The sequence below is a fragment of the Indicator indicator genome, chromosome 1 (assembly GCF_027791375.1).
Source record: "Indicator indicator isolate 239-I01 chromosome 1, UM_Iind_1.1, whole genome shotgun sequence".
In the NCBI taxonomy this organism is placed as follows: Eukaryota; Metazoa; Chordata; class Aves; order Piciformes; family Indicatoridae; genus Indicator; species Indicator indicator.
Window position 1 is genome coordinate 29257092 of NC_072010.1, and position 13808 is coordinate 29270899.

At 43.7% G+C, this 13808-nt stretch overlaps 1 protein-coding gene across 1 annotated transcript in view; it reads right to left on the reverse strand.

Annotated features, from left to right (window-relative positions):
- Window positions 1-618: 618 nt before the first annotated feature.
- Window positions 619-13808, reverse strand: part of WDFY2 (WD repeat and FYVE domain containing 2) — a 62879-nt gene continuing 49689 nt past the window's right edge. The window contains exons 5-12 of the mRNA XM_054384686.1: window positions 12393-12543; window positions 10027-10139; window positions 8601-8727; window positions 6149-6254; window positions 2765-2866; window positions 2182-2312; window positions 1742-1850; window positions 619-665 (exon numbers count right to left, since the gene is read on the reverse strand). Of these exons, the coding sequence (XP_054240661.1) occupies window positions 636-665; window positions 1742-1850; window positions 2182-2312; window positions 2765-2866; window positions 6149-6254; window positions 8601-8727; window positions 10027-10139; window positions 12393-12543 (869 nt within the window). The 3' untranslated portion in view covers window positions 619-635. The remainder of the gene's footprint in view (window positions 666-1741; window positions 1851-2181; window positions 2313-2764; window positions 2867-6148; window positions 6255-8600; window positions 8728-10026; window positions 10140-12392; window positions 12544-13808) is intronic.

A 13808-nucleotide genomic window follows, 5' to 3' on the forward strand; every position in this document is an offset into this window, starting at 1 on the left:
AGACAAGTAGATGGTAGAGCCCTTTTAGGTGTTGCAATAGTTCATCAGCTCCTCGGTGCTGCACCCAGAGAACATGCAATGCTGTGCCTGGAGTTCCTCCAGTGAAGAGATCACAGTCAGCAGAAACGTCCCAACTCAAAAGGTACATCCTCCAGGGAGAGCCGAGTGCCGTACACAGTATGTTGATCCCAAAGACTCTCATGGAAAGACACAACCCAAGAACCCTCTGTACAGAGCAGCAAGTATCTTGACTCAGTGAAATAGAAAACCTAAAAATCGCACCACACGGATTTTCCAAACAAACTCAAGACAACCGAAGTCAGATTGTACAAACCGTCAGGTAAAAAAATACCTTCCTGTATGTTCTGAGAGTAAGTGGACAGAAAATACCTTCCTGTATGTTCTGAGAGTAAGTGGACAGAAAATACCTTCCTGTATGTTCTGAGAGTAAGTGGACAGTCTTCGTGCAAATGTTCAGCCTTGATCGAGCAGAGGATGTAAAATCATTGTAAACACATTTGTTCCTTCCCCACCTGCTGGATGTGCCCAGCAGTATCTATCTTCTGCAGTGTGATTAGGGTTAGAAAATCTTTTTCTTCTGTAAATACCACCTTTCAAGTTCCACTGATGTACCATCAAGACACTACTGGTGTCATGTCCCACAACTGTTAATACAAAAAAACATAATAATACAGTGAGTATTGGTAAAAGATAGTAAAATATAGGATACAATGCAATATTTACAGAATCACAGAAACATTCAGGTTGGAAAAGACCCTCGGGATCACCAAGCCCAACCAATAACCCTACTCGACCAAGTTCACCCCTAAACCATATCCCCAAGCACCACATCCAAACCACCTTTAAACACATCCAGGGTTGGTGACTCAACCACCTCCCTGGGCAGCACATTCCAATGCCTGATCACTCTTCCCATGAAAAAATGTTTCCTCTAATGTCCAGTCCAAACAACCTCCCTCAATCTGCTGTACACACTCCTCTTAATGCACCCCAGGATCCCATTGGCCGCCTTCTACTAATCATAGAATGCTAGGGGTTGAAATGGACTTCCAGAGATCATCAAATTCAACCCCCCTGTCAAGCAGGACCAGTCAGGGCAGGTCACACAGGAATGCATCCAGGCAGGTTTTGAAGATCTCCAGAGCAGAAGGCTCCACAACCTCTCTGGGCAGCCTGTTCCAGGGCTCTGTCACCCTCAAAGTAAAAAAGTTTTTTCTCATGTTGAGGTGAAATTTCCTGCAATTGAGTTTACATCCATTGCCCCTCCTCCTGTCACTGGGTATCATTGAAAAGAGTCTGGCTTCATCCTCCAGACAACCACCCTTCAGGTATTCGTAGACTTTGACAAGGTCCCCTCTCAGCCTTCTCTTCTCCAGACTAAACAAAACCCCTTACAGTAAATAGCTAACTTGGATGATTAGCAGTCAAAAAACATTGTGAGGAGGATTTTTCCATTATTCAAGCTTTGTAAAAATCTTATTAATTACATTAGCTATTTCTTCACCCAGCCACATAAACTGAGATTTGCCATGTGAAAATACAGTTTGCTTTCCCAGAGGAAAAGCTACAGCAACCACTTGTCCCAGCCCCTTTATAGACCAAGATCTCTTTGGGTCCTTACTGGCCAGAGGTCTCTGGGTGGAAGAAAGCAAATAGGACAGCAACCACACAGAAAAGGAAGGCGAAATGAAATACAGGATCTAGAGCAACCCCTTCCTACCTTAATAATCTTGTCTGTCCCTGAGGTCAACAGCCATCCCCTGGTGGCATCAAAGTGTACGTGAACGATGTTGTGCTTACTGTCATGGAAAGTAGCTGTTGGTGCTCGCCTGAAGAAAGAAATCCACAAGTGAGCAAAGACTATATGACTGCAGGATTTCCCCCAAAAGTTCTTTATTAGGAATTAAGTATTTGAATACTCCAGGAAGTTCAGCAACCTCTCTGTAAACTCCACCTTGAAACTCTTCTGGCATGAGGAAAACAGGGGTGGAAGCCTCTCCAGCCTGCTCAGTTTAGGAGGCACCACGGTCTCATACTTTTGAAAGAGCCCAGGAACCACCCTGCCAGGCTGCTCTCTGTCAAAGCCTCACATCTGCCCAGGCCCTCCCAGCTGCAGTTTTGTCCCACTCCAGTGCAAGCTGGCTCAGCGTCCACACTTACTCTTCATCTGTTATAGACTCATGACAGCTATCACAGACCCTCACTTCAAACTCGAACCCCATCAGGGGGATGGAGGAGCGCTTGGAGCTGCATTTGCCGCACACGGCTTTCCCACACTTCCTGCAGTGATGCTGTAGGGGACAAAACACAGGAAGATGTCTTCAGTCACAAACTGATCAGATCACTGCAAATTTCTTTCTACAGCATGTTTAATTAACAGTAAGCAAAAATCTCACATGGATAAAGCCATGCAAGGCTCAAAACCAATTTACTCAGCCCGAAGCCTGTTACATGCATTTGCTATTGGGACTGGCTGTGAAAACAACCAACCAGCCAACCCAAGGACAACAACAAACAAACAAGAAAACCCCCAAAACAAACCAACAAACAAACAAAACAGAAAGAAAAAGAAGTGTGTTCCTCTTGACTACAAAATCAAACCTAACCAGCAGGGAGTCCACTACTGTCCTACTACCAAGCGCTCAGTGAAAAAACAAACTCAAGGCTTTAGGGGAAAAAAAATGTTACCATGAGATAAAAGCCTAATTCCACCACATTAACACACAAAAGGACACATACAAACCTGCCTGAGGCCTATTTTCTTACTGTCCCACATTTGCTTGAAGTTCCAGAAGAAAGGTTGGTCACACTTTTGACAGGAATCACTATCCAGCCACTCTGGGGTCTGCAACAAGCACACACATAAACACAAGGTGGGAGTGACCAACAGAAAAGCTTCTAAGGGAGCCTAGACACAGGACAAGTAAAGATGTCTTAGAGTGCAACTAAACTTGACCAAAAATCCTCATTTCACTATATGCCATTTTGATTCTTCCCTAGCATGTCTTTTTTTGGCTCAGCTCTGAACCTTGAAGGACACAAGAAGAACACTTCTCATGCAAATCATGAAGCAGAGTTTGATTATAAGATTGCAAAAATAACCCAGGAACAAAGAAGCCTTCCTCACCCTTCCAAGTCTGGGATTAGCAATGTAAGATTATTCTGTCCTCTCTGGACAGCAGTTACCACCTGCTATTGCCTCTGGTGGGAACTGGGGACAATTAGTATTTCCCATAGCCAAGGTTCTCATCTGGAAGGAAGGAGAAGGTATCTGAAATGCTGATGTGTTGGGTTTTCTTATTATTCCTTTCTGTCTTTAATCCTGCAAGAGATGTTCCTGCTGTCAGGGGTATCTATGCCACAGATCACACACAAGGGTGAGAAAGATGAGATTCCCCTGAACAAGCTTGAAACCCAAACCAGCACTTTGCCCTGCTGTCACAGAAGGACAGTGGAAGGAAGGTCTTATATTTCCTAACATGGCACATAGCTTTGCATTCATGCTGTGGAGGAAGCGAGTAAGAAGATTTAAACAAAGAAAATATTTAAGATCGCTCTTCTCTCCTGCAACCAGGTTTTGTGTTGAAGAGCAGCATGGACCAGGCATCCTGTAGGGAAGCAAGTCTTGCCAGATCCATAAAGAGCTCAGGAAATGTCTGAAATGGCAGGGGGTGAATATGGAGAGGGCTGTCCATCTCCTCCTCTACATTTGGGTCCCCCAACCCTTGCACTGAGCTGCTGGGAGACACGCAACGCATCTCCCCACAGGGCTTAAGAAACCCTCTGGGGGACCTGAGACTCAGGAAGAGTCTTGATTCTGGGCCCCTCTCCACCTTGCTGTCAGTTTTTCCTAACCTGGCTTAGCAAGAGTGACTCTCCTTCCCAGCAGACAACTTCTGCTCCTTTCTCCACTCCACCAGCACAAGAATTCAGCCCAAAGGCAGTGCTGGCAAGGGGCCCACCCTGTTCTTCTCACAGTGAAGCAGTCCCCTCACAGCACTGCCTCAATGCCACTGCAACCAACCACATGAGATTAAATAAATACTAAATAAGGTTTAGTACTTTGTGAGGAAGGACTATTAGCAAACTGCAGGTGTCTTACCAAAGCAACTGGTTTCTCACATGCTGCAATTTAAAATGGCAAGAAACACAGCTGAGATGAAGAATTAAAAAATAATACAAAAGCCAGGCAAAGATAAAGGCAAGGCTGATGGAGACCATCAGCTCCCAGGAGAGCTTTCATCCTCAGCAATGAAGCAACCACCTGCCTCAGCTTCTTCAGACAGTTACTCTGAATGCAGTTCTTTCTGCTGGGGCAAATCCTTGTCTTCTCTGCCCACCACAGCATTTCTGTTTAATGGCTACAGATTTACATCTGTGTTCATAAGTTTTTATCTCTTAAGCATCTGAACACTACGGATGAAAAAGAGATTTTGCCTGTGACAAGTAACTGCTTTGTAGTCAAATAGAAACACAGCTCCTAGCATCTTTCAGATGTTGTCTTCTTACAGCTTTTTAAAAATAGAGATTAAAATAAAGAATCAAGAGCTAAAATGGCTTAATTCACTCTAATGCAATCTCAGAGATGTAGGAAAATTTGATAGTATCAAAGGAAGTACTGAGCGTACAACGCATGGAGAAAATCCTTAAATAAGGACAAAAATACCAAAGTTATAATCCAGAAGAAAGTGCTGTAGGACCCCAAACCAAACTTTGGCATTAAAATCTCAAAGGTTCATGGTTTGGAGGTGGTTTAGCACCATGAACAGCTTTTTGTGCTACTGGTAACAAGAACAAGCCCACATACCCATAGACAGAGAAAGCAGCGCCCCATTAGCACCTGCTGCTAAGCCTTCATTTAGCTAATTATATTTCTCCTCCACTTTTTTAAACCAGTCTTCTCACAGCATTGCTGCCTGTTTTGTGACATGCCAGTCTTAATTCTTACTGTAGCTTTCCAAAGGCAGGAAATAAATACAGGTTTTCATGTCTGGATGCACAAGTTGCAGGAAAAAGGAAACATCTGTTGGGAAGGAGGAAGCCGCTCTGCTTTCGTTTCACTTTTGGAGCTGATGACATAATTGGCCATTAGATTAGCGATTAAAGAGAGCCAACTGGAATGCTAATTCACATTAAAAAAACAAGGGAGCTCAGTTCCTGCCTAGGCCTATTTCAGTAGGATTTTTAAATCCAATTTTCCACTTAGCTTTCCTCCTTGATCAAGAGAGACACACGTGATCTGGGGAGGCCAAAACCATTGAGAACCATCAAAGTTGGTGAAAGCCCACGCTGCCAAAAGCCTTGCTCAGATCCACCCACTGTGGGGACTGGGGTTGCCTTTCTACACCCTGCAGGAGCAGGGCAGAGGTTTGCTGTGACTCACACGAGCAGGATTTGCCACACTGCCCAGCAGAGCTGACACCTGACTCACTCAGCACAGCAGTTGCTAACTGCTTCCGAGTCAAGACTCAGAAATTGCCGAGAGGAGGCTGCTCCCACAGTGCCAAAGACCCCAGGTGCATTGTTGCACCCCCTTGCATTCATTGGCTGAGCAGCACAAAAGCAACTAGGAGCATGTGGGTGAAATCTTCCTGTTTGGATTGTCAAAGTCATTGTTTACCTCACTTCCACACAGTTACACCAGAAGGAAGGAAGACAGACTAGCAGGCGAGATTGAAGCTGTAGTTAAATGTCTTTTAACAAGAACATGAAAAAGCCTCGGGTTGCACATTTCCAGAGATGACAGAGAGCATTCTTGTTTTGTTTTCTTAAACCCAACCCCCCCAAATTATCAAACCACCCATTTACCTGATAATATTTCTCATGATGTTCTGAAAAACAAAGCAGAGCATCTCACAATACCCTCCTCAGAGGATGTTTTTCAGAGCAGTAATGTAAAGGGTAAGAGCCATTTAGCAGCCCACTTAATGTGCATTTTTTGCCAGACAATTTCCCCTGTACCCTATTGTCAAAGGCATGACATAATTGCTGTATAACAACTGGAGCATGTCCAAAAACATTCTTAAAGCCTGGAACGATCTTGTTCAGGTTGAAAGTTGCACATTTTAGAAAGGCCTCTTCTTCCCAAGACTATTTCAGATCAAATGAACAAGAACCAAGTACCTACCTCCTGCCTCTCAACATCCATGTTCCAGACGACAATTCCTCCATCTGCACCACAGGAGATGAGCTGTCGAGTGTGGTGAGCATAGGAGAGAGACTGAACTTTGTCACTGAAAAAGAAACAAGACAGTTACTAATTGACCATCAATGGCTAGTACATAACCAAGTGCAGAATATATAACAAAGTAGCATAACCACCTGTTTGCCCATATGGTTTCCTCACCCCCTCTCTGTACATAGCATCCATCAGATGCAAATCAGTTTTTGCTGTCCAGCTGAGACCAGAATCAGAGCGTTGCTCATCTGGGTAGCATCCACAAAAGTAAAGACTTGTTCTGATTACTGCTTTTGCTGCTCCTGAGATGGGAAGTTCCAGCTGCACTGGGAAACTGTACAAAGTTGCAGCTCTGGGCCGCTCCAAAGGCACAGCTGCATGCATAAATGCAGCCTCAATAGTACACCTTCTTTTCACAAAGGGACATTAATCACTAATCTTTGCAATATCTAGGAATGAAATACCAAGGTACTACTGAAGATTTTAACACTAATAAGCACAGAGAGTTAAAAAAATAATATAGGAATCACTAAATTCTTCCTAAGCATTCCCTAGAATAGATAGACCTGCTTTTGCTTCCTTTTTTAAGGAAAAAGCAACATGGGAAAACTAATTCAGTTTAAACCTTCAGAGATGTGCTCATTCCCTCATAAAAGAAAGAAAACCAAGCATCATCTCAAACTATTCTCAGCCTGGGAAGCAAACACCATGCAACACTATTATGGAGAAACCAAAGTTACAAAGGGACAGTAACTGAGCATACAGCAGACTGAAAATAACCCTCAACATTTGGTTTTGTTTGCTCTTACCACTGGTCTTGTCTGCCCAAAGGACTCCCATGATAATGCCTTTGTTTGTGTGGATGCCTGCTCCTCCATAGGTGAATGCATTTATGGATGGGTCAGTTTCAGCGCAGTTTGGTGCCTTCACAGCACCCACCTGCCAATGCCAGTGGCACCATCAGAAGAAATATTTCTTAAGGCCCTTAGGAACCAAGCCTCTACGCTGTACAGTGCCAGCCAACAGCCAGGCCACAGATTAAGTTCCAGAGTCTAACATTGTATTAGAAAACCCAGTTTCCACGGCACTAAATCTAGCAGCAGTAGCCTAGCAAGCGGCACTGGTCAGGTACAAGGATAATCTGGGAATTTCATCAGGAGCTCTGCAGTGCTCTGAAATCCAAGTGACACCCAGAGTCACGCTCAGCAGAGTGAAGCATTACTCAAAATAAATGCATGAATTTGCAGCAAACAGTCCAAAACCACAGTAGGCTTTTGCTCCTGCAGACCTGGCTTTTGTAGATTTCACATATATACACTCACAGATTCATAGATTGCATTAGGTTGGAAGGGACATCTTGTCCAATCCTCCTGCAGTGAGCAGGGACACTACCAACTAGATCAAGTTGCCCAGGACTACACTAAGTATATCTTGAATGTCCCCATGAACAGGACCTCAACCACATCCCTGAACAACCTGTTCCAATATTTTACCTCTCTCATTCTAAATCTAAACCTCAATCTACCCTGCTCCAGTTTCAAACCACTGCCCCTCATCCTATCACTACAAGCGCTTCTAAACAGTCCTCCCCCAGCTTTCCTGTGGGACCCCTTCAGGTATTGAAAGATATCTATAAGGTCTCCCTGTATCCTTCTCTTCTCCAGAATGAAGAGCCTCAACAGTTTCAGCCTGTCTTCACAGAAGAGGTGCTCCAGCTCTCTGCTAATTTTTGTTGCCCTCCTCTGGACCCACTCCCAGTACACTGAAAGAAGCTGGTTGTGTTGCCAGTGTTAAAAGGCCAGGAGGTCATTGCAACCAAAGTCATTCTGATATCTACTCAATGTCCAGTAAGCCAACAGGCTTATTCTCTTGAAAGACGTCTACTATGCCACAGTAATGTGAGATCTGTAGGTGCAAAGAAGCCTCTCTGCATTGAGGAGATGGTGAAGGCCCCTATGGGTAAGCCAAATCACTTAGAATTCAGGCTGCAGGTAAAGCAGCATGGAAGTCAGAGTGGAGGAAAAATGGACTAATTGTCAAAGCCTGGTGCTCCCTCTAGGGGAAGGAAAGACCTCAACACCTGAAAAGCAAAAATTTGCCTGCAGCTGTTTTCATTTGAGGATCTTTCTCTTTCCAGCAAAGGTGCAAGTTCTGACATTACACATTCAGGACTATAGATAATGTGCTTTCTTTCACCACTCTTTGTAGACTCTCAAACCAGACTGTGGGCCCAACGCTGTAAAACTTATTATAAGCAACTTATTTCAGTTGTATATGGACCACAGGGAGTCACACATACGAGCTGAGGCTTGAATGTAACCTTTGGGCTGTTTGTTTCCAGATGTGACTTCTGCATTTAGCTTTCCTCCCATTAAAGCAGAAGGAAGGGCTTTGAACGTACTTATGTCCTTGCAACTCGATGGCTGTTCCTTTTCTTCCTCCAATATCCCACATTATAATGGAATGATCAGAACTGCCTGAGAACAAAACTCGCTGTATTGGGTCCCAACAGAGAGCAGTGACACCACCTGAAAAAGGACATGCACACAACAGTCATTTCAGTACAGAAAGTGGAAGACAAGAATCTAGCCAAATATTTATAAAAGGATACAATAAAAAATATGGAGATTGAAATGCAAGTCTCTTTAGCAAAGGCCATGCAGCCACTGTGCTTGCCAGTTGAAAACAGCCTAGAAAACTTCCTGAAGCCCCATCCTGCTCTTCTGCTGCGACTCACATGAATGAAACCATTGAGCAGTAAAACATAATAGAAGGATGGTCATGATGTGACTACACAACTTTTCATCTCCATCAGTCCCAGGAGATTACAAAAGACAAGCAAATGAGGAATATTATGGGCCTCTACAGTATCCTAGCACAAGAACGGAATTACCTTGTTCTACCTCATGGATGAGTGATTAGGGTTCAGTCAGGGAGGAGGGATATGAAGAGAAAATGCTGAGGAATGACCACCATTTCTTCTGTTAGATGACAGGACCACATTCCAGGGTTGCTGTTTTTAAAACCTGATGGGACGTTAAGTCCAAGCAGTGAAACAAGCAGTTAATGCCTTGTGGGAACCCAAAAAGGGAACAATAATGAAATGTTTAGATGGCCTTCATGTCTGTGAGGCCCTGGAGGTGATAAGAGATGTTGTACCTTCAAACCCTGTGAGAATAGCATGGGAGTAAAAAGTAACAAAGTGTTGCATCTTTGAAATGGATGGGAAGGCAACTGGGGAGAAGGGCACCTGATAAGGTAAGGATAAATTAGTGGACTTAACGAGGCAGGCTGTGGGAAAGTGGAACTGTAACATTCACCTGTGTGTCAATAAAGAGCCCCTGGCTCTGCAGGTCTGGGCCATCTGGCCCACCCTGTGATCAGCGGCCACCTCCTCGGAACCGGTCTCTAGGTTGTACCTCTGCTCTCCACGTTGAGACCAGCAGGTCCAGGATCAACATATCGCTCGATGTGCTCAGGAAAACCCACAATGCCTACAACATGTGCCTCTTCCACTTGGGCAAAAGTATTTACCTATGTGGGTCCTTCCTGGAGGAGCATCATTTCCCCCCTAGAACTACCACAACTCGTTCTAGTCTCACTGGTTTAATTAGCAGCTACTGATGATGGTGCCTTCTGCCACAGAAGCATTCTAGTCAGAAGTCTGATCACTCTTGCTTTTACCAATAAAGAAAAAACTTCTCTGAGCTGTGGCGGCAATTTAAGGTCTATCTCCCTTCCGTGCTTTGTGCTGACACAAGGAGTCAAACCACCACGACACTAAGCAGAGATGAAGAGCAAAATTGGGTGTCCTCCTGAAGCCTTACCTGTGTGTCCCTTAAATGTAGTAACAAGGCTGCAGGACTCTTGCTCTAGTTTGAGTATGGTCACTTGTCCAGAATGATCACCAACAAACACGTGTCGAGTTTCCACATCAAATCTGATGGGTAAAAGCTGAGGAAAACACATTGCTTTGCATTCTCTTCATGACTTGTCATATATTTCAACTTCTTGAAAGTGTACCACTCAGAGTGTACTTCTAGGCATCAAGCTCATACCTATTTATGTTATTACTGCAGTTTCACTTTTCTCACTTTTCACCAACATGAGAAAAAATGAGATTATTCCAAATGAGATTATTCCAGAGGACACAGTGTGTGGTTTTGTTATGAAACACCTTTGAAGTAGCCCTTGACCCTGACCAGAGGAGTCATCTCCCCAGACTTTCTAACATAGGTGCTAGAGTTGGACGGTGTCCACTCTCCCTTTCCCTTGCCCACGTTGTACAAAATAGCTAGTTTTCCACTTCTATTGGGTTTGTATGGCAAGGTTTAGGGACAGGGGGGCAGTTCTACAAGGTGGCTTCTGCAAAAACCTGCTAGAAGCTTCCCCTCTGTCAGACAGAGCCAATGCTAGCTGGCTCCAAGACAGATCGACTGCTGGCCAAGGCCGAGTTCATCAAGGACACTGGTAATGCCTCTGTGTTAACAAATTTAAGAAGGGAGGAAAAAAAAAAGAGATCTGTACAACTGCAGCTGGAGAAAAGTGAGAATATGTGCGAGAAACAATTCTGCAGACACCAAATTGAGTGAAGAAGGAGGAGGAGGAAGTGATGAAATGCCTGCATCTCCTATCTCCTGTCCCCAACCACTAGTGGAGAGGAAGTAGAAAAAAATCAGAAATTAATTTAAGCCTAGGAAGAAGGGAGGGGTGGGGTGAAAGTGTTTTAAGATTCGGTTTTATTTCTCATTATCCTACTCTGAGTTGATTATCAATAAATTAAATTAATTTTCCCCAAGTCTGTTTTTCCTGTGAGAGTAATTGGTAAGAAATTTCTCCCTGTCCTTGTCTTGGTACCTATGAGCCTCCATCCAGCTGAAGAGGGGAGTGAAAGAACAGCTTTGGTGGGCATCTGGCATCCAGCCAGGGTCAACTCACCATTATAGTTTAGTTTACAAAGACAACAAAAGGGTATTGGTTTATTTCATTTTTGGGGAAACATTAGCTTTATCAAGTACATCACAGACCATATTTTAATGGAGAAAAATCTGGATCCATTCAGCCACCTACTAGAACCAACTTATTGGACAGATTCTGACCTCTTTATCCAATGTAATTATACATGCAGAGTCCATACTGAACTGATTTTATGCACAAAGGACCCTGGGAAACCAAACCAAACCAACCAACCAAACCCCAAAACAAAACCAAAAAACCCAAACGCATTCCTCTGCCAAGCTTTTTGCAATCTTTGTCAGTGATTCTCCCTTCCTCTGCTCTCCACCAATATGACCTGATGACCCAGATTAGAAAGTCCTCCAAAACTTTGAATCACTTGAAACAGTCCATTTGCTAGAGAGATTTAAGACATACAGGACAAATTCCTGCACCACACTCTGAAAGTATTTACAATTTAATTAAAAATTAAGTTCAGTCTTTATGCCATATACATCAGCTGAATGACCAGATGATACAGAACAAGTTGATGTTCAGACAGTAATTCTGAGTCAGTCTCGCTTCCCATGAGCAAGCAAAACACACATAGTTGTGTCCACTATGGGACGCTAAAAAGCCTGCATATGCTAACCTCTGGTTCTAGCCCAAGGGCTAAACCTTTCCACATCTCTTTTAATTTGCAATAAAGCTGAATTAATATTTATTTCATTCTCAGGCAGCTGGGGCATCTCTAGGTGAATAAGCCACTCGAGTGCCATTTCTGGAGCTCTTTACTCTTTATTTAACCCAAATTCCCAGCACATAGTGGTCTGTTTCAGAGTGAAGACAAGTACTCATTATTTTATACTAAAGTAATTTATTTTTTACCATGCAAACACACAGGCATGCTGACTTGATAACCGACCTACTTCGGTATCCTTAATTCTTAGAAGGTAGCGTGAGCTGCATGTTTAAATGAAGGCCCTGTCTGTATTTATTACAATAGCAGACCACAATAGGTTTCAGACCACCCCTTGTTTTGCTCAGAAATGCTTAGACCTAAATACGCTGCCATGCATTAAGGAGACAAAGCAAGGAGAACAGACAGCTTTTAAAACTGGCTTTAAATAATAGTTTCTCTCACACAGCACTGAACTTACGGAGGCACAACATTTGGGGGACAATTAGAAAAATAAACTGAAAGGGCTGTTTGAGTGTCAGAGAGCAGAAATAAAACTGAGATCTCAGCAAAGGATACTGAAGGCCACAGGCACCTGCGCTGGTGCGGTACCCTCCCAGCCGCTGGCCACTCTCAGAACAGTGCCATGTGAACTGTTTGTCTTGTCCAGTGCTTAGCACCCACTCCATCTCCAGGACAAACAGAATCATAATGACCCTGCTTTGGTGAGCTGAAAATTAAGCAGACAGACACATAATCACACTGTGGAGAACACTGGGGCAGAAGACGACTGCAAATACCAACTTGATCCAACTCCTCCAGTCCCTGCTCACCCTTCTCTACAGAAGAAGCTGGTGTTTAATAATCCTGTTGGCACAAGCTACCGTGCAAGCTTGTAAGGTCCCTGCTTTGCATGTTCAGAGTTTGCATGAAAAAAAGCAGAGGCAAGATGTAATTCCTTCCATCTCTGTTGCAGCCATTTATCTTCTACAGAAGCACAAGTCTTTTTTCCACCACTGTATCATCAGCAACAAAGCTGCCATTGTGGAAAGGTCTCTAGGCTCTAGTTAAACCTCTTTCGAGCTGGTTTTGTGACAGCATTGCCTATGCTGCTGCTCCTCCTGCTGTGAGGTCTGGTGAATGTGGGCTGCAGATTGTGGCACTCCAGCAGAAGGAGAAGTTACAGCATAGACACAACCCTGCACCAAGGAGGTTTTAGTGTTGCATACAAAGCAGCTAAAAAGGAAACTCAGGTGAAACTTTAAAAAATTAACAGCCGCAACTGGAAAACATCACAGCTGGGCAAGATGAGTAAAACATCTGGAGGAATAAATTTCTACTGCTACCTAAATAAAGCCATCAAAAGCTTTTCATTAAAGCAAGGAAACCCAGGCTTGTACAGAAGGGTTTTTGTATGAATGACCAGTGGGCTTGGTTATGAAGTGCTGACTGAGATGACTTTTTAATAAAGCAAGTGGCTGGAAAGACACGCAAAATTATTCCCAGCTGTAACTTAGCAGTGAATGCCATACTCCTCAATCCACAACCCTACTGGTTTATTACTGTTTTGAGACCCAGCAATGTGCTGCACAAGGCAGGTCTCTTGTATTTGTTTGTGTAGAAGTCGACACACTGGAAAGACTAAGTATCTTCAGACACTTAAAAACCAGCTCAATCCCTCCATGTGAAAAGCAGAGAAGTTCCTCAGAGAGCTGTGTTCAAATCCTATGAGGGGAACTAGTTGTAGCAAAGAATAGGAGGCTTGCACAAACCAACATCTGCCTCTGTTATACACCAATTTTTAAACCCAGATTTCCAGAAGAGAAAAAAGATATGAACAGATGCATGAACACAACTTCCCATAACTGTGATTGGCAGTTGGACTATCTTACAGCATCATACTTGAACTGTTCCCAGGTGCTTTCACCTTCACCCATAGGAGAGTGCAGATTTTGGTTCTTGTTTGCATACAATTTTAATCATCTAGGAGTTACT